Here is a 24,412-nt window from a genome sequence, read left to right as displayed (position 1 = left end):
CTGAACAAACAGTTATCACCAGTTTCTGTAGCACATCTGCTGACAGCAAAATCCCACACTTGCCCTATTCAGAATTAGAAGTAAGTCATAGTTTAGTGGAGCTTACTCCCTGGAAAACGGGTATTGTCAGGCAACAGAGGAACCAGCCCCCTCGGCAGGTTGCCAGGAACTGACAAGACAAGGAAAAGTTCTTACCATCTGCTTTTGTTCAATATTCACAGAGAGAGGCTCGGGAATGTGGCTTCTCAGAATCATGGTGTTGCTCAGAGTCAAACCCCACTCCCTCCGTCCCTCCCACTTCTCATGAGTCATCACTACGGGTGCTGAAAAGTGCCTTTTGCCTTTGAGCTCTTTGCTCTCCTACTTTCAAGGCCCACCATGTTCTGGGAGAGGGTGTGTGTGTCTGGAATGCTTTCTAAAGACACTGTGTCCATCAGCTGTCGCCTTCCTCCTCTTCCTCCTCCTCCTCCTCCTCCTCCTCCTCCTCTTCTCCCATTATTTCCCATCTTTTCCCCTCATCTGCCTCTGAGCTGTGACCGCCCTCAAACACCTGTTGCAATTCTGAACTGTCTCCTTCTTCTCTGGAAGGGTCAGGTTGAGGAGGCGGTCTTCACCATTCCTCCTCTGCCCACCCCAGCCATGAAATCATTGCAGGAGCAAAGAAATGGTACCAAATGCATACCCCTCAATGGTCCCATTTTAAGATGGACTTCCCAGAATCACAAAAGCCAATCCCAGCTCCTGTGTGGAACTGGTGTCAATCTCCACTCCAGAGCACCGGACCAAAAAATGCTCCCTCTGGTATGAGTCAGCTGGGTCATGCTGGAGCCCTGGACTGGAAGAGACATATGTTTGTGGTCCAACGCTCTGAAGCGAATCAGCTGGGTCACACCAGAGCACCGAAACAAAAGCTGCCCGTTATTCGGCCTTGCGCCCTTGCATATGCACGAGAGCTCAAGCCCCAAAATGGAGCATCCCGATTTAGGCGCCAGAAATGTTGTGAGGTATGCAAATGTGGGATTACATATGACCATCACAATAGCATTATGGGCACAAATCACCACCAATGCGCAATAAAAAGGACATTTGAAGGGCCCCACATTCTGTGTAGCCTTGGTCATTGGTCTTGAAGAGTAACAACCTCTCTGCTGACATAAACTCTGCACAAGTGACGCTGGACAAACTGAGAACGAGAAATAAAAACAAACCTTAGTACAGAACTTATAACAATTGCCAGACATCACTGTGTGGGGAAGGAAGGGTAATCTTAATATATAAAAACAAGGCTATATATTATTGAAGCCTGTCAGTAGTAGAACATTAGGGGGGGGGTTGAGGCGTAGAGCACTCTCCAGTTTGTCCTTAATGCATACTTAACAGGGCCAGTGTACCTATTCTGTCCAAGTGTGTACCTAATCTGTATCTTTCGTGTGGAACATATCATCCCAATGTGCTGATCTGGATGGCTGAACACCAGCTCTTATGCTTCAGCAAACCGAAAACAAGGATGTTGATGTTTCGTTAGAAGTCCTAGAAGACTATGAAGAGCAACTTGAAGGATTTATCGAGCAAGAGAGAAGGTAAAAAGCGTTGTCTCCTATCCTGTTTATCTACATGAAACCACTGTTAGTGGGGTCATCCATAGTTTTGGAGTATGTAAGGAATATACTGGGACGCGGGTGGCACTGTGGTCTAAATCACTGAGCCTCTTGGGCTTGCCGATCAGAAGGTCGGGGGTTCGAATCCCCACAATGGGGTGAGCTCCCATTTTTCTGTTCTATCTCCTGCCAACCTAGCAGTTCGAAAGCACATCAGTGCAAGTAGATAAATAGGTACCACTCCGGTGGGAAGGTAAACAGTGTTTCATTGCGTTCTGGCTTCTGTCACAGTGTCCCATTGTGCAGAAGCGGTTTAGTCATGCTGGCCAAGGTAAATGGCGTTTCCGTGCACTGCTCTGGTTCGCCAGAAGTGGCATAGTCATGCTGGCCACATGACCCTTTACCCTTTACCTTTAAGGAATATACTGATGACACGCAGCTCTGCTTCTCCTTTACATCGGCAGGAGGGGCAGTGGATGTGCTGGGCTGGATGAGAGACACTGGATTGAGGCACTGTTAGTGGCTGTTTCTCTAGAACAGATGGATGGGAGGTTGCCTGCTCTCTCTCTCTCTTTGAAAATGTTTTTATTTGACTTTACAAATCTAATTTTATAACAGCACCAAATACATATCCGTACAGTGGTATCTTGGTTTACGGCATGGGTAGGCAAACTGAGGCTCGGGGTGGGGGGGCAAGATCTGGCGCAATCGCCTTCTAAATCCGGCCTGCGGACAGTCCGGGAATCAGCGTCAAAAGTTATTTTTAACATTATTTTCAGTTCATTATATATCATTTCCCAGAAAGCTTTTATTACCTTACATGACCACCACATATGATAAAAGGTACCTTTTTTTCCTTCACATTTCCAGCAGGTATTTGCACTTGTTTTATACATTTTTGCTAACTACATGAGTAGAATGTGCCCTTTTATTAAAAATGCATCTCTGGGTTATTTGTGGGGCACGGGAATTCATTCATTTCCCCCCTCCAAAATATAGTTCCGCCCCCCCCCCAAGGTCTGAGGGACAGTGGACCGGCCCCCTGCTGAAAAAGTTTGCTGACCCCTGGTTTAGGAACTTAATCCATTCCCGAAGTCCGTTCTTAAACCAAAGCATTCTCAAACCAAGGCATGCTTTCCCATAGCAGCGGGGGGCTCAATTTACAAATGGAACATACTCAACATGTTCTGCTTCCAAGGCAAAGTTCACAAACCAAAACACCTACTTCTGGGTTTGCAGCGTTGTTTCCAAGTTGTTCATAAACTAAGCTGTTCTTAAACCAAGCTACCACTGTTTAAAGAGATTTCTCTGAATCTTGAGACTTCCCCCATCCCCTCCATGGGTCCTATTATCAGAATTTGATTTTGAATTGATTTTAGAATGTATTTTAATTAATTGACTGTGATTTTATGTAAATTGTGCTATTTTTACTGTTGTTAACCACTCTGAGTCCGGCTTTGGCTGGGGTGGGTGGGATATAAATATTATTATTATTATTATTATTATTATTATTATTATGCCTGCACTCCACAAACACAATTTTCTTTCTCCACACTGAGGTGTCAGAAACACACACCTGCTGAGGACGACCAGTAATACAAGACCCAAAGGGCCGTTCTCTGTGCATGCACAGCCTAAACAAGCACTGATTCGCTTTACTTCTATCCCCAAGGGCACGGGCAAAAGATGGAAGGCTATATGTTGGACTGACCAGTGCCTAGACTGACTGATGAACAGCCCTGGTAAGTTGGATTCTAGGAGCTGGGCTGGTGTGGGAAGCAGAGAAGCGGCGCCCGCCCAGTGGAACGCCCTCCCATCAGTTGTCAAAGAGATAAACAACTACCTGACATTTAGAAGACATCTGAAGGCAGCCCTGTTCAGGGAAGTTTTTCATGTGTGACATTTGAATGTATCTTTAATCTTTGTTGGAAGCAGACCAGAGTGGCTGGGGAAACCCAGCCAGATGGGCGGGGTACAAATAAATTATTATTATTATTATTATTATTATTATTATTATTATTATTATTATTATTATTATTTTCACTTATATTATTATATTTTCGCTTACAAAATGAGACGAGCCATTTGTGAACATCATGCGCTCAGCTCCAGGAACATCTTTCCTCTCGCTTGGCATGTGTCAAGGCAGTTTTCGTGAGTGGCCAATGGTGAGAGAGTGGCACTCTGCAGATGCTCAGAGGCATCTGGTTCTGGTTGACTAGCATCAACACTGCCCTGGAAGCCATGCTCTAGTGGGCATGATTCCCAGGGTCCCTTCCAACTCGACAATTCTATGGTTCTAGGCCAGTGGTGGTGAACCTATGGCACACATGCCAGAGAGGGCACTCAGAGTCCTCTCTGTGGGCACGTGCAACATCACCCCAATAGGACCATAGCTTCTGTGCTGGGGGTGGGGGAGGAGTGAGGAGGAGAGGAGGGCTGGCGTTAGGGTTAGGGTCAGGATTAGAATTAGGGTTAGGGTCAGTGTTGATTTATGTTTTCTTGTGATTTTGAGTCATATGCGGTTGGTTTGCTTTTTCCAATTTCTTGTGCTGCTGCTTTTTCACGAGTTGCAAGTTTGTGAGCTTTGTGGTTTTCTGGAAAGTCTCAGTTTTTATTTTAAATGCAGCCCTGCGGCCCTGGCGCTGAGGGAGAAAAGGCTGGACCGGGGCAGCAAGCAATCAGGCAGGGGATGTTGCTGCTGCCCCCCCATCACTGTTCTAGGCAAATGCGGGTGACACTGTGGGTTAAACCACAGAGCCTAGGACTTGCCGATCAGAAGGTCGGGGGTTGGAATCCCTGCACGGGGTGAGCTCCCATTGCACTGTTCTAGCTCCTGCCAACCTAGCAGTTCGAAAGCATGTCAAAGTGCAAGTAGATCAATAGGTACCGCTCCGGTGGGTTACGGTTAGTAAATGGTGTTCCCGTGCGCTGCTCTGGTTCGCCAGAAGTGGCTTAGTCATGCTGGCCACATGACCTGGAAGCTGTACGCCGGCTCCCTCGGCCAATAAAGTGAGATGAGCACCGCAACCCCAGAGTCAGTCACGACTGGACCTAATAGTCAGGGGTCCCTTTACCTTTACCTTGTCTCATTCTTTTCAGTTCCATTTCCCACAAATGCCCACTAGATGGAGCTAAATTATTATTTTTTTAACCTTTGCTGTGTAGTGCAGAATGTTCTTCATCTGCAGCTCCCACTGACCACCATTCATTGCTTGGCTTTTTAAAAAAATCTTTTGATATTGCTTTTGATATTAATTTTTTGGAGGTGGTGGTAGAGGCTGGCAGGTCATCCTGGAAATGTTTTCATGGAGTGGGGGTGGTGGCGGCGGTGGACTCAATATATATATTTGTTGGGAAATATTGGATTGTTTTATTTTTTTCTCCAGGTCTGTGCGAAGAAAAGTTGGACTACATTGCTGCCACAGTGGACGTGTTGGAAAAGTGATCTCTTTTCGATTTTGTCCAGTTTCCTTTTCCACAGATGCGAACCTGTGTTGCCCACAGAAGCCCTTTCTGTCTTCCTTACTTAATTATGGCTCAATCAGATAATTAGAATTTAAATGAAGTGAAAACTGCATTTTGTCACTTCTTTTATTTCCCCCTTTTTCAGATTGTTAGATCTGAAATCATATCCAATGGGGCTTATTTTCGATAACGGCAATAAGAAAACCCTGACCTACTAGATAATGTCAGCCATGTGTTTGACAGCTGCAAAAATACACAAATTCCATGCTAGAAATCATTAGGAAAAGTATAGAAAACACTTATCAAAATGAGGATAAGGCTGTTTTAGGCTTTGGACTTGATGGTGGTGGGCTCTTTAGATGCTATCCTGGATTACTCTGTTTCCTTCAAAATGTGGCAAGATGATGATGATGATGATGATGATGATAATAATAATAATAATAATAATAATAATAATAATATCATTTATACCTCGCCCATCTGGCACTCTGGGCAGCTCCTAACAGAATATTAAAAACACAATTAAACATCAAACATTCAAAACTTTCTGAAACAGGGCTGCCTTCAGATGTCTTCTAAAAGTCAGATTGCACCCTCCTCATTGAGATAAGTGGGGTTCTGTCCTTTTGCCCCACAATTGTGGCTTAGGGTGGCTATTTTACACCCCTCACACAAACACCAATGACAAACGAGGATGCAGGTATGCATTGTTGTTGTTGTTTAGTCGTTTAGTCGTGTCCGACTCTTCGTGACCCCGTGGACCAGAGCACGCCAGGCACTCCTGTCTTCCACTGCATCCCGCAGTTTGGTCAAACTCATGCTGGTAGCTTCGAGAACACTATCCAACCATCTCGTCCTCTGTCTTCCCCTTCTCCTTGTGCCCTCCATCTTTCCCAACATCAGGGTCTTTTCCAGGGAGTCTTCTCTTCTCAAGAGGTGGCCAAAGTATTGGAGCCTCAGCTTCAGGATCTGTCATTCCAGTGAGCACTCAGGGCTGATTTCCTTAAGAATGGAGAGGTTTGATCTTCTTGCAGTCCATGGGACTCTCAAGAGTCTCCTCCAGCACCAGAATTCAAAAGCATCAATTCTTCAGCGATCAGCCTTCTTTATGATCCAGCTCTCACTTCCATACATCACTACTGGGAAAACCATAGCTTTAACTATACGGACTTTTGTTGGCAAGGTGATGTCTCTGCTTTAACCCAAACCCTGCTTTTGCACAAATAAAGGCTGGTGGGACCCAGAGAAATCACCTTTGCCGGGAGCGTCGCCCTTTTAAGGAGGCGCTGCCCCCTAAAGGCCACTCCGAGGAGCGACGCGAGACAGTCCTGAGCCTCGCCTCGCCAGATCCAGAGCCGCGGGAATTCGCAGCGGCTTCGGAGCGCAGCGACTCCATCCATCCATCCATCCCATCGCATCCCAGCCTCGCTCGCTCGCTCCTCCGGAGTCTCCGTCGCCTGTGCACCGAAGCAGGTGAGCGGCGGCCGCGTTCCTTTCCCTCTTTGCCTCCCCTATTCATTCACGCCGTTTCCCCTTCCTACACGCCATGGAGCGTGTTTAATCAGAGCGCGCCTAACAACGTGGGAATTCCCCCCCCGCCGGGTCTTTGATCTTCCTCCCCTCTTCTCCGTTCTACCCCCGCCGCCGCCTCCTCTAAACACACCGGTCAGTTCCAACGCTATCAATCCCAGGCTTGCATTACGCGACCCCGACACCCAAGTCGGATTTTAACACCCCCCCCCCTCTTCTTGTGTGAAATAGAGACCTTCGTCTTTGATGGCGAAGACGCGCCTCTTCATTTTCAAGCTCTCGCCGACCACCCCACCCCTTAATTCTTGCCGCTAGGTTGCAGGGGCGCCTTTCACACAGCCCCCCAACCCCTTTATGATCTGAACATTTGCAATGGGTCCCTTTCCTCGTCATTGCATCCTCCTCCCCGCCCCCTACTCTTGCTTTTGATGATGGCTGCTGCGCGCGTGGAAATTCGGCGTTGCAATTCATTCCCCACCCCGGAACAGGTGGAAGGTGATGCTCTGGGTGCTACTGACGGCTTTTAATCCGGTTTCTCTTGAATTATTCTTATTTTAACTATTTAATTATTTAATCGAATTATTTTTAATTAATTATTTTTTATTTTAATCATTTAATCATTTTTATTTTTAATTAAATTTGTATACCGCCCTATACCCCGCTTGTGGGTCATATTGATAGATGGATTGTGTTTGATCCCATCCTTTTTCTCTCCACGGAGCTCAAAGGGGGCATACGTGGTTCTTCTGTCTCCCCTTATTTAATCCCCACTACAACCCTGCGAAGGGACGCAGGTGGCGCTGTGGGTTAAACTACAGAGCCTAGGACTTGCTGATCAGATGGTTGGCGGTTCGAATCCCCGCGACGGGGTGAGCTCCCATTGCTCGGTCCCTGCTCCTGCCAACCTGGCAGTTCGAAAGCACGTCAAAGTGCAAGTAGATAAATAGGTACCGCTTTGGCGGGAAGGTAAACGGCGTTTCCATGCACTGCTCTGGTTCGCTAGAAGCAGCTTTGTCATGCTGGCCACATGACCCGGAAGCTGTACACCGGCTCCCTCGGCCAATAAAGCGAGATGAGCGCCGCAACCCCAGAGTCAGCCACGACTGGACCTAATGGTCAAGGGTCCCTTTACTTTTACAACCAAGCGAGGGAGGCCGCAACCAAGCGAGCTTCACGGCCGAGTGGGGATTTGAAGCTTGGCCTCCTAGGTCCTAGTCCTACACTCTTAACCCATTTTAATGTATTTTGAATCTTTGTTGGAAGCCGCCCAGAGTGGCTGGGGAAACCCAGCCAGAAGGGTGGGGTGCAAATAATAAATTACTATTACTGTGCCACGCTGGCTCCTAGTGCCATAGACCTGCCCTTACCCCAGAAGTAAGTCCTACATGGTTTACTCCCAAGCAAGCTGGTAGAGCATTGCAGCCTCCGTTTTTCGGTTTCCTTCTCCTATCCTCCAATCACGATTTTTATTTTGGTTGCTTTTGGGTGAGGCTTGCAAAGTGGGGTCCCTCTTCTCATTCTTTTCTGGCAGAGAGGAAGGGGATAATTGTCACAGACATTGTACAGTGGTACCTCGGGTTAAGTGTTTAATTAGTTCCGGAGGTCCGTTCTTAACCTGAAACTGTTCTTAACCTGAAGCACCACTTTAGCTAATGGGGCCTCCTGCTGCTGCTGCGCCGCCGGAGCACGATTTCTGTTCTCATCCTGAAGCAAAGTTCCTAACCTGAAGCACTATTTCTGGGTTAGCGGAGTCTGTAACCTGAAGCGTATGTAACTTGAAGTGTATGTAACCTGAGGTACCACTGTAGAGTTAAAAGGGACCACAAGGGTCATCTGAGGGATGCGGGTGGCGCTGTGGGTTAAACCACAGAGACCAGGACTTGCCGATCAGAAGGTCAGTGGTTTGAATCCTTGCGACGGGGTGAGCTCCCGTTGCTCGGTCCCTTCTCCTGCCAACCTAGCAGTTCAAAAGCATGTCAAAGTGCAAGTAGATAAATAGGTACCGCTCCGGCGGGAAGGTAAACGGCATTTCCGTGCGTGGCTTTGGTTCGCCAGAAGCGGCTTAGTTATGCTGGCCACATGACCCGGAAGCTGTAGGCCGGCTCCCTCGGCCAATAAAGCGAGATGAGCGCCGCAACCCCAGAGTCGGCCACGACTGGACCTAATGGTCAGGGGTCCCTTTACCTTTAGAAGGGTCATCTAGTCCAGCCCCCTGCAATGCAGGACTACTTTTGCCCTATGTGGGACTTGAACCCACAACCCTGAGATGAAGAGTCTCATGCTTTACCAGCCGAGCTATCCCAGGGTATATACATCACCACAGCCTGTTGGTTTAGAGTTGTACACCCTGAAATATCAAAGGACCTGAAATGCTATACAACCCTAAACCAGGCGGGACAATACACACACACACACACACACACACACACACATATATATATATTAAAAGCCCTACCCTGTCTTGGGGGATGTGGAAGGTTAAAGGTCAACCATTTTAGGAAAGGGAGTAGCACTTGAGAGCCATAATGCCTAAGAGTGCTCCTTTTTATCCCCCCCCATTAATGTTATTGTCATCGTAACAGTTACAATAAAGAAACATGTCATTTGTCATCTTTAGCTGAGATTCCTGCATTGTAGGGGGTTGGGCTAGATGACCTCTGAGGTCCCTTCCAGCTTTATAATTCTATGGCCAGTGTGACATTCTGGTGAGTCTTTCAGCTCTGAAACTGTTCTATAGAATACAGTTCCGTCGAGTTCAGTTGTGCTCCTTTTAATTTTTAATCCCATCCTTATCCAAGGAAATTATTATTATTATTATTCGTTTCATTTCTATACCATCATGTATTTTAAAGAAAAAAGGGTGATGTATTCAGTTCTCTCTTCCCTGGTTTATCCTTGCAACAACCCTGAGAGGTAGGTTAGGCAGAGAGAAAGGCAGGGACAGAGAGGCAGAAAGAGATACTGGCCCAATGTCTCCTAGTGAACTTAAATAACTGAATGAGGATTTGAACCCAGGTCTTACCAGTCCTAGGGCAGATTCACACCATGCATCAGGATAATCATAAAACAGAACAGGAATACAATGAATTGCAATTGGGTATAACAGAGACAATACAAATATAGTGGCAGTTAAAAATATATATAAAATCCTGATCACTAAAATATAACCTAAAATTGTCATTTGAAACCTTAATTAATTTGGTAGTACAGCTTGTTCCCTAAGTTTTATGGCACCATGTATTTAAAGCCCATGAACAACCCTCCACCCCCCCCAAAAAAAATCTTAGGAACGGGGCGGGGGTTGGGACTTTGGTAATACAGCACCCTGAGCAAGGACACAATTTGGTGCCCTCCCCTCTCTCACCTTCCATTCTGTGCATGCTCTCAGTGCCCTGTGCAGGGGAACTGAATCCGGCGCTGCTGAGAACTACAGTTCCCTGAATTCTTGTGGGGTAGCCATCTGCTTTAAACGTGTGTTGGGTGTGCTTTAAGTGCAAGGTGTAAATCGGCCTCTAGTCTGTCACCCAAACCACGCTGTTGCCCTAGTTTTTGCTGGTGAGAGTGCCATCGTATCGGTATCATACTTACTATCTGGGTCTGGACAGGAACCTGTTGTTCACTAGATGCTCTTATTCTTCAGCTCAAGAGGTCAGTAAACTTTTTCAGCAGGGGGCCGGTCCACTGTCCCTCAGACCTTGTGGGGGGCCGGACTATATTTTGAAAATAAAAATAAAAATGAACGAATTCCTATGCCCCATAAATAACCCAGAGATGCATTTTAAATAAAAGGGCACATTCTACTAACGTAAAAACTCGCTGATTCCTGGACCATCCATGGGCCGGATTGAGAAGGTGATTGGGCCGGATCCAGCCCCTGGATTTGCCTACCCATGTCCAACTCCCATCTGACCCAGTGAGTATACTCATTGGGCAGGGATGATTGAAAACAATAGTCTTTGGACATATGTGTGAATAAGCACACCTTCGCCAGGTAGATGTAAGAGAGGCAAAGAGGGAACTGGGTTGGTGCGACTCTGTAGCAAGAGAAGGGAACCTGTGGCCCATCAGTGGTCTGTAGGTGACCCTCAGATCCCCCCCCTCAGGTTACAACCTTCACTGGTCCTGATTTGCACCCCCAGATATTTTTGTCTAGTTAGTATGAAAGAGGTGCATGCGACTGTGTGTACAAATGAGCCTACTTACATAGGCAAAAATTGCAATTATTACTCCACCCACTTTTGGCCCTGGCCCCGCCCACCACTGACAATGTGGCCCCCAAACGGTTGCCCAGAAGGGGCATGTGGCCCTTCAGCTGAAATCGTTTCCCCACCTCTGGTATTGACACAACAAGTTTCACCTGCTACAATTCCCTCTTCTGCACAATTTTCAAAGCTGCAGATGTCCTAGCCCCTGCTGCGGTCCAGGCACAGACATTGCATACTTTTAGAAAGTTGATTAGCGAAACGTGGCATTACTAGGAACCACCCCCAGTATTTTGTGTCTATTTTTGATTTGTCGGGGTTCTCATACGGTAGAAAATAAAGCGCCTCTTGGCTTGCCTTGTGGGCAGAAAGTCTTTAGTTTTTAAGGGGGGGAAAGGTAAAGGACCCCTGACAGTTAAGTCCAGTCGCAGATGACTCTGGGGTTGCAGCGCTCATCTTGCTTTAAAGGCCGAGGAAGCTGGCATTTGTCCGCAGACAGTTTTTCCGGGTCATGTGGCCAGCATGACTAAGCCGCTTCTGGCGAAACCAGAGCAGCGCACAGAAACACCGTTTACCTTCCTGCCAGAGAGGTACCTATTTATCTACTTGCACTTTGAGGTGCTTTCGAACTGCTAGGTTGGCAGGAGCGGCGCTGTGGACGCAGGTGGCGCTGTGGGTTAAAGCCTCAGCGCCTAGGACTTGCCGATCGAAAGGTCGGCGGTTCGAATCCCTGCGGCGGGGTGCGCTCCCGCTGCTCGGTCCCAGCACCTGCCAACCTAGCAGTTCGAAAGCACCTCCGGGTGCAAGTAGATAAATAGGGACCGCTTACCAGCGGGAAGGTAAACGGCGTTTCCGTGTGCGGCTCTGGCTCGCCAGAGCAGCGATGTCACGCTGGCCACGTGACCCGGAAGTGTCTCCGGACAGCGCTGGCCCCTGGCCTCTTGAGTGAGATGGGCGCACAACCCCAGAGTCTGTCAAGACTGGCCCGTACGGGCAGGGGTACCTTTACCTTTACCTTTTACTTTGAGGTGCTTTCGAACTGCTAGGTTGGCAGGAGCAGGGACCAAGCAATGGGAGCTCATCCCGTCACAGGGATTCGAACCACCGACCTTCTGATCGGCAAGCCCAAGAGGCTCAGTGGTTTAGACCACAGCGCCATCCGCGTCCCATGCTTTTAAATAAATAGTTTTTAAGAACTATTATTTAATTCATAATAGCTTATATAGCTTTGTATATAACTCAGTTGGCAAAACACGGGACTCTTAATTTCAGGGTTGTGGGTTTGAGAACCATGTTGGGGTTGGACTAGATGACCCCTGGTCCAATTTTACAATTCTATGATTCTATAATACACAAAAGTGATTTACCATGATTTCGGCATTCTAGAGGTGAAAATGGTTGGAGTGGGGCAGGGGAAGTGGTGGCACAAACCCTACAGTTTTCTTGCAAATCAAAGCTCATACAGTGGTTAATAACAGGTTAATAACAGTTTCAGGTTAAGTATGGACCTCTGGAATGAATTAAGTACTTAACCCGAGGTACCGCTGTATTCTAATTGCAGTTTCAAGATTTATAGTTATAGGAATGAATGGACTGGGTGGGGGGTTGTGGTGGGGGAGGGATGAGTTGCACGCTGACACCTAAAACGATTTCTTAAGAATTCCCAAGGATAAGAGGACTTTAAAAAGAGAAAAAAGCAACCATTTAAGTGTGGTGTTGACAAAAGCGGAACAATAATGGAAACTAAATCTCAGCGATTCTTTTTTAAAAAATGCGTATGAAATTATATTTCAGCTGCGCTCTTCTCATCCTCAAAATGGCTCTCTCCGTGGTACCGCTTCTGTCCGTTTCGAAAACCGCTGACAATAAAGAGGGCATTTGTGTGTTTTTCTTTGAAAACAAAGAGCAGCAAACATTGGAGCTTTCCAGCAGGCTGACTGGAGCAGGGTCTTACATAAGGGGGAATGTGGTGATAGGCTGGCAGCACAGAGCAGCTCAGCAGCCTACGATTTCCCCCTTCCTCCCCCCCCCCCCAGCCCCATGGCAGGTCCTAGCTTGTCACGTGAAATCAGGCTCCTATAATCCAGAAGGCTACTGCTTTTGAATGGATGATGTTGGAATCCTTTTCAGCTGCTGGGGATGGGAAAAAAGGCTGGAGGAGGCTGCTGAGTGAGTAGGTAGGATTTGTATCTGCCGGTGTGTGTGAGAGAGAGCTGTTTTACGATGAGATTGATGCTTCCCTAGAGACTATGGCGGCGTAGGCACTAACCTGCTTGCAGCACAAAAATGTCATTTTCCCCTCAATCTGGAATTGTGCATGCTCATCCTGAGTGCGCTGCTTTCAGCCTAGATTGAGTCTGGATCATAGCTGTCAACTTTTCCCTTTTTAAAAGGGAAGTTCCCTTATTCCGAATAGGATTCCTCGCAAGAAAAGGGAAAAGTTGACAGCTGTGGTTTGGATCCTGCCATCCCCGATGGTTGGGGTGGATTCAAGTTTCAAGAAAGGGAATTGTGACTAACTACCAGGTGGCGCTGTGCGTTAAACCACAGAGCTTGGACTTGCCGATCAGAAGGTCGGTGGTTCGAATCCCTGTGATGGGGTGAGCTCCCGTTGCTCGGTCCCTGCTCCTGCCAACCTAGCAGTTCGAAAGCACGTCACAGTGCAAGTAGATAAATAGATACCGCTCTGGTGTGAAGGTAAATGGCGTTTCCATGTGCTGCTCTGGTTCGCCAGAAGCGGCTTAGTCATGCTGGCCACATGGCCAGGAAGCTGTACGCCGGCTCCCTCGGCCAATAAAGCGAGATGAGCGCCACAACCCCAGAGTCGGCCACGACTGGACCTAATAGTCAGGGGTCCCAGGAAGAACTTTCAGGTGGTGGAAGCTGTTGGACAGGGGAACGGACTCCCTCAAAAACTGGTGGGCTTCACTGGTTTGTTTTTTATAGCAGAGGTTGGACGACCATCTGTCATGGGTGCTTAAGTTTGAGATTTCTGCATTGCCAAGGGCTGGACTGGATGACCCTTGAGGGTCCCTTGCAACTCGATAGTTCTGTGATTCGATGGTTCCTTGATATGTGCTTGAAAATCCACTCTTAGATGAGGTTTACCTTTTCCTCCCTGCTCATGCCCCAGGTGAACAGAAGAGGAAGAAGCGGTGATCAGGGTGGATAGAAATCAATGATATTTTTTAAATAAATAAATAAATCAGATTTTTAAAATTTAAATCAGATTTTAAAATAAAATGCTTTTGGAGGAAAAAAACTTTCTAAAGATAGAAATGTAATGTTACTGTTTTAGTTAAATAAATTGTTTAAATTGTTATGAAGGAAATGATTATTTTTCTCCTTCCAATAAAGCACAGCAGAAAAGTTAAAAGAGTTAACTTATTAAACCTAGCAATAATTTTATAATTATCGGTCTATGTATTTCTAACAGTATAACCGAGTCGGTAATTTTTGATATAACTTGTAAAAACTACTCTGAAAATTTATTAGTCCAAAAATGAAACCTTCATCTGGTTGTAAATATTAAGATTATACCAGCAAGAATGAGTCTTTCTGTAAAAACAAACAAACAAACAGATTTAAATCAAGTCTTACTGACTAGTGATTTAAATTGTGATTTAAATCAATTTGATTTAAATCAAATCCACCCTGGCGGTGCACACCCAGCCACAACATCATGGGGCAGGTATGGATACACACACAAACACAAACACACACACACCACACACAATGCACAGACCACCTTCATCTGTTTTCCAATGAACACATTATGGGGTAAAGCAGAATCAATCTGTGGTTTTTGGAACGGAACCAGTTCCCCAAGAAGCACTTTTCAGGGACTAAAAATACGCAAGATCTCGATGGTGTTTGGACTATGTGGAATAAACAAGTACTCAATCACCATTGATTCTAAAATAAAACGTCACAGCCTTCAACAAATCTCTCATCAAGCCTGGACTGCTTGTAAGTATGCAGACAGGCAGGTGGCAACTGGCAGACCATTAGGTCCAGTCGTGGCCGACTCAGGAGTTGTGGCGCTCCTCTCGCTTTATTGGCCGAGGGAGCCGGTGTACAGCTTCCGGGTCATGTGGCCAGCATGACTAAGCTGCTTCTGGCGAACCAGAGCAGTGCACGGAAACACTGTTTACCTTCCCACTGGAGCGGTACCTGTTTATCTACTTGCACTTTGACGTGCTTTTGAACTGCTAGGTTGGCAGGAGCAGGAACCGAGCAACAGAAGCTAACCCCATCGCGGGAGGGAACCGCCAGAAGGCCCTCGGAGCTGGACATCAGTGTCTGGGCTGAATGAAGGGGGTGGAGACGCTCCTTCAGGTATACTGGGCTGAGGTCCCTGCCTTTCACACTGTGTTTCGCTACTCTGATTTCCAGCTAGCCTCTCTGCCAGCTCAGAAACCCTCTGGCTCTCTCTCCATGCTCTCATCCCGACAATAAATTCCATTTCTTGTTAGACCAGAGATGGGCAAGCTGAATGTGAAGCTGAATGTGACCCCCAGGTCTCTCTGTCTGGCCCTTGGGAAATACCCCGGGTGATATTTTCCCCAGTGTTGCTCCACACCGTCTTTGAGTGCTTTTGCCTGGCTAACAGAATGCACCTTTGACCTGCTGTAAAGAGTATTTCTTGCTCTGCTGGCTAGAAGATGGAAAGATGGTGTGAGCTGATGTGTACTGTATGTAGAAACCTTTCGATTCTGTGTGTGCCTGTCACATAGCTTACTTTACAAAGGTATTTCCTGCAGCCAACCTGTTTCTTCTGTCCCTTTCTCCAGGGATGCCTTTCCATGGATCGTAAATAGCCAATTGATTATATTTATATGCTTGCAAGAATTTTAGAAGAAAGTTGACCTTCATTTCCAGCTCCAGACTGATTAAAACATTCTATTGCAGGCAATTTCCATGATCGGACTACAGTCGTACCTTGGTTCTCGAACGCCTTGGTACTTGGATGTTTTTGCTCCCAAACGCTGCAAACCGGGAAGTGAGTGTTCCGGTTTGCAAACATTTTTCGGATGCCAAAAATCCAACGTAGCTTCCTCGGCTTCCAATTGAGTGCAGGAAATTCCTGCAGCCAGTCAGAAGCCATGCCTTGGTTTTCGAATGTTTTTGGAAGTCGAACAGACTTCCGGAACGGATTATGTTCGAGAACCAAGGTACGGCTGTATTTATGTGTAGCCCAGATCATCAAATCAGTGCAGAAAAAGTGTTCTTGAAGTTTCCTGGCTGCCTCTGCTGCCAGAAAAACATTTGCACTTTGCTTTACAGTTTTTCCCATTGGGATCTTAAGATTTTATAAAACTGGCATCTTTAAAATGCTTAGAAAACATTTGCAAAATGCTGTAACGTTTTTAGCTGCTTAGTTCAGGCAGCAAGGATGTAAAAATACCTGCTCAAGATATTTACGCAGTCTTTAGACTACAGATCCATGATGTAGCGGAGCTGGAGACAGAATATGCATGTGTGATTATATCTGAGGCCCGGCTGTAATGGAAGCAATCCTCTGATAATTCAAGACCAAAGATCCAAAAGGGTTTCCAAAAGAAATCCATTGTGCTTCCCACCCCCACTAGATCAAAAGACAAAATTCTTCCTTGCGGGTTTCAATATCCCTAATTTAAGTGGCTGAGGGTAGTATTCAGGAAATGTTCACCAGGGTCCTTCCTTGGAATCTGCTAGCCTAGGAAGCTGTGAGTAAGGAGGTGATATAGGTGTCTCTGGGCATGTGCAGAAGGCCAGCTCCAGAAGGGGGGCATTTGCCAGAGCTCAGTAGAGTATGAATTTCAAGGTTGTGGGTTTGAGCCCCATGTTGGGCAAAAGCTTCCTGCATGGCAGGAGGTTGGACTAGATGATTCTAGCAGCTCACCATTTCAACTTTGCACAGAGTATCTCAATCAGATAAGATGCAGCCTGAGAGAATTCTCATTTTGCACATTCAACCTATTCCAGTTTAGCCGGGTCGCTTGACTCCCTCTCTCCCAGATTCTGGATCCAGGTCTGCCTTCGGGCCCCACCAAACATCTACGAGTCCATTAGCAAAAGGGATGTGACTCCTCCGTCCCCAGAGTACTATTGATCCCTCGGTTATTGATGGAGCCCCTGCTCGTGGGCATGTTGGCTGTGTGATGGATTATTTCCCTCTGCCGCCAGAAGACCAGGTTGAGATTTCTCTTGCGAGCTGTCAGCGAGGGCTGCATTAATAATGGAGCGTCTTAGGGGTGACCGGCCAGGGCAATTTCCTTGGCTTGTGTTTTTATTTATTTTTTAAGTGGCTTGCTTGGAAAGAGAAGCCTGCAAATTGCGTGGCTTCTGTTTGCTGAAACCCTGGAAGGTGTAGAAGTGAAACCTGAAGCTCAGGAGAAGCTCATCATTGTAGCCCCCATAGCCCCCAAATACCAGCAACTATGTTGATCATGTTGTTGTTGTTTAGTTGTTTAGTCGTGTCCAACTCTTCGTGACCCCATGGACCAGAGCACGCCAGGCACTCCTGTCTTCCACTGCATCCCGGAGTTTGGTCAAACTCATGCTGGTAGCTTCGAGAACACAGTCCAACCATCTCGTCCCTGTCGTCCCCTTCTCCTTGTGCCCTCGATCTTTCCCAACATCAGGGTCTTTTCGAGGGAGTCTTCTCTTCTCATGAGGTGGCCAAAGTATTGGAGTCTCAGCTTCAGGATCTGTCCTTCCAGTGAGCACTCAGGGCTGATTTCCTTAAGAATGGATAGGGTTGATCTTCTTAGTCCATGGGACTCTCAAGAGTCTCCTCCAGCACCATAATTCAAAAGCATCAATTCTTTGGCGATCAGCCTTCTTTATGGTCCAGCTCTCATTTCCATATGTTGATCATAAGTAATACAAATTGGGATGTTAATTTGTTGTTGTACTACATCCTTCATCATCCCTGACCACTGGCTGTGCTGACTGGGGCTGATGGGAGTTGGAGTGCAATGACAGCAGGAGGGCCACAGGTTCACCTTTCCAGATATAATTCTGAAAGAGTAGTGCCTGCTCCCCAGTTTATTATGTTCCACTAACAGTTACAAGATGGTGAGCTGGCAAAGGGCAATGCAGTGGTTAACATGTGTCACTTTGGGGAGAGTTGGGCTCATGTGCCTTCATCAGCCCTGGTTGTGGAATATTATCCTGACAGAGAAGGGGTTGGGAACCTTTTTAGGTTCCCTCATGGTCTTCCTGGGACCGCAATACCTCAAGGACCACCTCCCCCCATATGAACCAACCTGGACTCTGCAACCATCCTCTGAGACCCCTCTTTGTGTGCCTCCTCCACAAGAGGTTCAGAGGGCGGCAACACAAGAGCAGGGCCTTTTCTGCAGTGGCTCCCTATTTGTGGAATGCTCTCCACAGGGAGGCCTCCTTGCTGTTGGGATGGGGGCGAGATTAAATTCAGTTTGCACTTAAATGCAAACAACTCGAATAATTTGCAAACTGATGCAGAAATGTGAAGAACTGAAGATTGGGGGGAGGGGGGAAAGAGAGAGAAACCATATTGACAGATTCATCTATCCCTTGCCTGGAGATGGCATGTGGTCCCTTCTGGGGGTGGGTCCTCAGCGTTATACAGTGGTACCTCGGGTTACCTACGCTTCAGGTTACATACGCTTCAGGTTACAGACTCCGCTAACCCAGAAATATTACCTCGGGTTAAGAACTTTGCTTTAGGATGAGAAAAGAAATCGTGCAGCGGTGGCAGCGGAAGGCCTCATTAGCTAAAGTGGTATCTCAGGTTAAGAACAGTTTCAGGTTAAGAACGGACCTCCGGAACGAATTAAGTACTTAACCCGTGGTACCACTGTACTCCCAAAGGATGTGTAAGTCTAGAAATGGATTTTTGCCGTTCATATTTTAATCAAAGTGGGAAGACTATCTTTGAGGGCATCTAATGCTCACCTCTTCTTCTAGGTGGCAAGCATTGCCAAGCCCACAACACTCATTTCTCGACCTGAGCCTAGAGGACACAAGCATCTCATTTGAACCATGGGCCTCCCTGATGCAAACCCAGCACTGTTATTGTACCCCAGCCTCCCCACTCTGGTGCCTTCTGTATGCTGTCAGACTACAACTTCCATCATCCTGACCATTGGCCAGCTGGGAGCTGGAATCCAAGAATATTTTGAGGGCAGCATGTTGGTGCAGGCTGCTCAACCGCTTGTAGCAACCTGGTTTTAAATAGGTAAAGCTGCACGAGGTTTGAAAAGCCGCTTCGCCTGCTTATGGTTAGTAGCTAGCTTAGAACTATTTTTATGCTTTGAGTGTGAGCATCTGTTGAGCTGTTCAGCTCCAGTTTCGAGAAGGGAGAGGATGCAACGAATAAAGCCCATCCTGTACAGGGAAATCACAGGGAGCAGTCCAAGATCTGCCAAGAGATGCAAAAAGAAAACAATCCAAAAATCATAAGCAGTATAGTGAGAAGCGCTGCTGCAGGCAAATCCCCCGCGATGGAGTCGAATGCCTTATCCCGAGCATCCTGAGTCTACTGCTTCCGTCAGAAGCGTCTCCATAGGCTTGCAAGCAGCAATCACAACTCTGCAAATGGAATACAGTGGTGCCTCGCAAGACGAAATTAATTCGTTCCGCAAGTTTTTTCGTCTTGCGAGTTTTTCGTCTTGCGAAGCACGGTTTCCCATAGGAATGCATTAAAAATCAATTAATGCGTTCCTATGGAAACCGCCTTCAGACCAGGTCCGGGACAGTCTGTCCCCCGACCTCTTCTGAAGGCTGAGGGGGGGGGACAAGGGCTTTTCTTCCCACCCCCAGCATTTTAAAAAACCCCGGGACAGCATTTTAAAATGCTGGCGGGCGGCAGCGAAAGCTGTCCCGGGGCGATTTAAAAGCCCCCGGGAAGGCAGGCAGGCAGGGGGGACAAAGACTTTGGACCTCTTCTGAAGGCTGGCGGGGGGCGAAAGTCTTTGCTCCCCTCCGCCTGCCTTCAAAAGCCGTCCGCTCTTAAAAGCCCCTGGGAAGGCAGGCAGGGGGGCCAAAGACCTTTGTCCAGGACCTCTTCTGAAGGCTGGCGGGGGGCAAAAGTCCTTGCTCCCCCCTGCCTGCCTTCAAAAGCTGTCCGGGACAGCGGAGAAACACGCTGCGTTTCTCCGCTCTCCCGGGAAGGCAGGCAGGGGGGAGCAAAGACTTTCACCCCCTGCCCGCCTTCAGAAGAGGTCCTGGAAGGGGGGAAGCGCTTCCCTGCTATCCCGGACTGCTTTTAAAATGCTGGCGGTGGGGAGCAAAGCCTTTCGGCCCCCGCCGGCCTTCCTGGACCTCTTCTGAAGGCCGGAGGGGGGGGGGGAAGGCTTTGCTCCCCACCGCCAGCATTTAAAAGAGGTCCCCGGAGATTTCCCTATGGGCTTTCTTCTTGCGAAGCAAGCCCATAGGGAAATTCGTCTTGCGAAGTGCCTCAAAAAATGGAAAACCCTTTCGTCTTGCGGGTTTTTCGTCTTGCGAGGCATTCGTCTTGCGGGGCACCACTGTAAACCCAAAAGGACAGCATCCCAAAGCTGAATCAAATGAGAGGGGGGAGATGCAGGAGACAGACTTATGAACTCATGTCTTATAACCCCCAGCCGTGTGTTTTGAACTATTAGGTCCCCATAAGATGATTGTCTCTGTTGAGATTTCTTAGCCGACTAGTTTCTAAGGAGCTACAGATTCCGATGATTGTAGAGCTTAGAAAGGTTAAGGGAAGAAAGTGTTCACTTCCTTTCCTGGAGTGCTGATCTTCAAAACATAGGTAGGGGGTCCACTGGGAGGGTTTTTTTTGCCTGAAACCTAGGCTTGGTCCTGTTAGCAGTGTGGGTAGACAATCTCATCCTGCTTTTTAATGCTTTTAAAAAGCTCTTAAAGAGAAGCTTTCCAACACCAAAGCTTAAGCAGAGAGCGCAGAGAGACCCACCTGTCTTTAGTTCTGGCTCCACCCACCACTGACATTGGCTCCGCCCATTATGGACATTAGGTCCTCGACCAGTTACCAGTAGGGGAAGTGATCCTCAACAATGAAAGCTCAGGGACCAGGGCATGGTCAGGGAGTCAGCCAGCAATAAATCACACAGAGTAAGTGAACTTACTGCTCAGGGGCGCGAGGCCTAATGAGCACAGCAGCTCTTCTCAAGGTAGGGCTTGCCCCTATGAGGCAGTTGTGGGAGAAGAAGGTCCCTGGCTGCCTAAATCTCCTCCTCCCCATGGTCTTTCCCAAGCAGTCTGAGACTACACCGCCGTGCCTGTCTCTGCTGCTCTCTCTTCATACCTCTTCTGGTTCTGGGAGACTTGGTGGGAGGGGAGCTTCTTCACTAGTCTGACTCATCTCTGCCTCTTGGCCTCCCTCCTCTTCTGCTGCTGATTCTGGACTTCTCTCTGCCATAGACTCTCCCTGCTCACTAAGCCCTGTCACCCCTTCATCTTCTGACACTTCTTTCTCCCAATCTCCTCCCTCTGACCACTCATTGTCCTCCCACTACCACTCTCCAGTTTCTGAGCCTTCTTCCTTTGGGGGCTCCCCAGCTGGTGCCTCCCACCATTCCTCTGTGTCCAGCCAGCCCATGACAGGCATTTGCTGTCCCTGGGTTCAGTACAGTAGACCCTCTGAATGCGCCTCTTGGTGGCCTCGACTGACTCCTCCCCAGCTTTCTGGAAATGAGAGCTGGTTTTGTAAGCTCAGCTCCGTTCTGGCCCTAGATTCAAAGCATGTTCGGAGTTCCCTGTTCTTTAATTCTAGGTGCGTTTCTGCATTTGGCAGATCTTGTGGTTGTAGGCACAGACAAGATAGGCTGGAAGCTGTCCTCCTCATGCCCTAGACTAGGCATGTCCAACAGGTCGATCTGTGGTCTCCTAGTTATTTCTCTCCACCAAAAAAAGCTCAAGAACTTTGGCTCCCTAAAAGCATAGATCACTGTCAGTTTTTTTTATATTGTGAGTAGATCGCAATCTCTTGGGAGTTGGACGTGCCTGCCCTAGACCATCTATCAGTTGTTCCATTTCTCTCCTCTTCACAGCACCGCCAAGAAGACTCATCAGAAGGAACGCCAGCCACCTGAACTTCTGACACTGCGCAAACCCCCCCAGCTGCTGAGATGCCTGTTGCTTCCACCGACTCAGAGACAGGTAAAGATTTGCTCCTATCTCAGCATCCCCAAACCTGCTCCACTCCAAGTACAGTCGTACCTTGGTTTTCAAACAGCTTAGTTCTTGAACGTTTTGGCTCCCAAACGCCGCAAACCCAGAAGCGACTGTTCCGGTTTGCGAACTGTTTTTGGAAGCTGAACGTCTGCCGGGGCTTCCGATTGGCTGCAGGAGCTTCCTGAAGCCAATCAGAAGCCGGGCTTTGGTTTCCAAACATTTTGGAAGTCGAAGGGACTTCCGGAATGGATTCTGTTCAACTTACAAGGTACGGCTGTGCTACAGATTATTCCTCAAATATCTGCTTTGTACCATTTTACGACTGCCTGCAAGTATGCGGGGCTACGGCTGGAACCAAACACTTGCGAGCACACCTTGACAGTCGAATCCAGGTGGGAAAAGTTTCCTTGATGATGGTGGGGGGGGGGTGGAGCTTGCAAAAGCAGCTATAGAAAACAAACGTGCCTATATGTAAAGGTATATAAGAAAATTCTAAAATCCACGGTAGGGTGGTACCTTCAATTAGCCCAACCAAAATATCACAAAGCAGTGGGAAAGCTGTTGAGTTCTTCAGAGCTCTTCATCAGATCAGGTGTGGGGAAGGCCTCAAGATGTTGCTGGACTCCAGCTCCCATCAGCCCCAGAAAGCATGACCAATGGCCAGGGATGATGGGAGTTGTAGTTCAGCCATATCTGGAGGGCCACAGACTTCCTGCACCAGGGCTAGATGGTAAACGGAGCAATGTGAGGTGGAAGACTTCATTGTTGTTTTTTGGGGCTGATGTTGAAGCCAAGGAGTCTGCCTCTAGGGCTGGGCAATATACCATCCAAAACTGTTTTGAAGTCCATGTCAAGATATTGGTTTCATAATTTTTGACCTGGTGATATATACCACCAATCGTGATGTGTCTTTGCTATGCAAAAATCACCATGTGGGAGAGGGTGATCCAGTCACGCTTCTGAAGGGTCCTGATGGCTCCTCCATTCATGAGCATCCCGCTGGCCCTCAATGCCTCTTACCCGGGTCTACCTTGCAGGGGTGGCAGCGGTGGCAGTTTACATGGGCTACGACGGTTACTACTGGCCCTCGGTGAAGGAGGAGATGGAGACGGGGAGCTGCTCTGGGGGCGGGTTCCCTGCCCCCAAGGCTGTTAGCGGCCCGGAAGGGAAGGGCCCCAGAAATAACCCAGATCTCTCCCCGTGGTCTTGCAGCTCTGGGTTATTCACTTATTATACACCAGATTCTGCAAACTGCCCCAACAAGCCGCCCCCTCCCCAGATCTGACTGCAAGAAGGAAAGTAAAGGAGGCAAGAAGAGCAAAACTGGCACCGCTTTCTCTCAAAAGCAGCTGCTGCAGATCTTGCACCACAGATTCCAGATGCAGAAATATCTCAGTCCACAACAGATCCGAGAACTGGCCTCAGCCTTGGGACTCACCATGTGGGAGAAAGCGTGATAGCTCCATCCTTATTCCAGACATTGTGATATATCAGTATATTGCGACATTTGGTTGTGATACATTGTGATGTTGAAAAGCACGTACCACCCAGCCCTGGTGATTCAGTGGGGGAAGAAGGTAGCAGACATCAAAATGAGGTCCTATTTGCTTTCCTTTGCCCTCGCTTTTGTTGCTGCCAAGCCGAGTGCACTTTCCCATGGCGTAACATGATCCTGACTCATTCTGCTTTTGGTATCAGGGTTTGCATGGCCTTCCTTTTCCGCAGTGTTTTGCATCAAAAGTTCTAATTGTTGCTGGGAAATATAAGCAGGAGCGTGAACAGTGCTGAGTATCTCAATTTCCCTCCAGCTTCTTTGAGGTGTTTAGTCTAAGTGGGGCTCTCGGAGTTTGTTGTCATTCCTACGAGTTTCTCATAAACTATCTTTTGTGCTTTTCTTTTCTTGGCGCTGAAGACAAGATTATAACATCGTTTGGGAAGTACTTGATAGTCAGGGTGCTGTGTATATGGCACAGACTTCTTGTCAATAACTTTTGGGATTTTCACCATTCCAAATATCCCGACACTCATCTTGAACTCAAAAAGGTGCATATTTTGAGAGAAACTGCAACTCCATTCACACAGCAGTTTGTTCCATGTGCTCTTTGTTTCAGAAATGCTGTTGGGCTACTTCAGTTGCTTTTGTTTGATTTGGAAACAGCCCAAAGTCTGTGAATTTTGATAACAAACGTGGTTTGCGACGGGGGTTGAATAACTTCGAACACAGCTGTACATCTTAACGTGGTTTGTCGCTTGACGGAGGTGGCCTTTGTTCTTTCAAATTTCAGTGGGGCCTACAAGAAATATGCAAAATAACTAAGCAGATATTAGAAGTCACCCCAGAACTGGCCCTTCTAAACATCTTCCAAGATAAAAATGCCCACTCACACCATAAAGAGCTCATAACCAACCTACTCTCAGCAGCCAGAAACATCATAGCCAGACACTGGAGAGACCTGTCAGGAGTAAGCATGG

General features: G+C 47.7%; 1 protein-coding gene across 3 annotated transcripts in view; it reads left to right on the top strand.

Annotated features, from left to right (window-relative positions):
* The first annotated feature begins 6,405 nt into the window (after positions 1 to 6,405).
* Positions 6,406 to 24,412, top strand: part of MPP2 (MAGUK p55 scaffold protein 2) — a 67,447-nt gene continuing 49,440 nt past the window's right edge. The window contains exons 1-2 of one of the 3 annotated variants that reach the window (XM_083709488.1): positions 6,406 to 6,539; positions 21,817 to 21,925. In XM_083709488.1, coding sequence (XP_083565614.1) covers positions 21,895 to 21,925 — 31 coding nt within the window. In that variant the 5' untranslated portion in view covers positions 6,406 to 6,539; positions 21,817 to 21,894. Of the gene's footprint in view, positions 6,540 to 12,957; positions 12,976 to 21,816; positions 21,926 to 24,412 lie in introns of those variants that run through there. The other 2 variants (XM_083709490.1, XM_083709489.1) reach the window with 2 other exon arrangements.

Source organism: Podarcis gaigeae (assembly GCF_964106915.1).
Source record: "Podarcis gaigeae genome assembly, chromosome: 13".
Classification (NCBI taxonomy): Eukaryota; Metazoa; Chordata; class Lepidosauria; order Squamata; family Lacertidae; genus Podarcis; species Podarcis gaigeae.
This window is presented reverse-complemented; position numbering and strand designations above follow the sequence as displayed.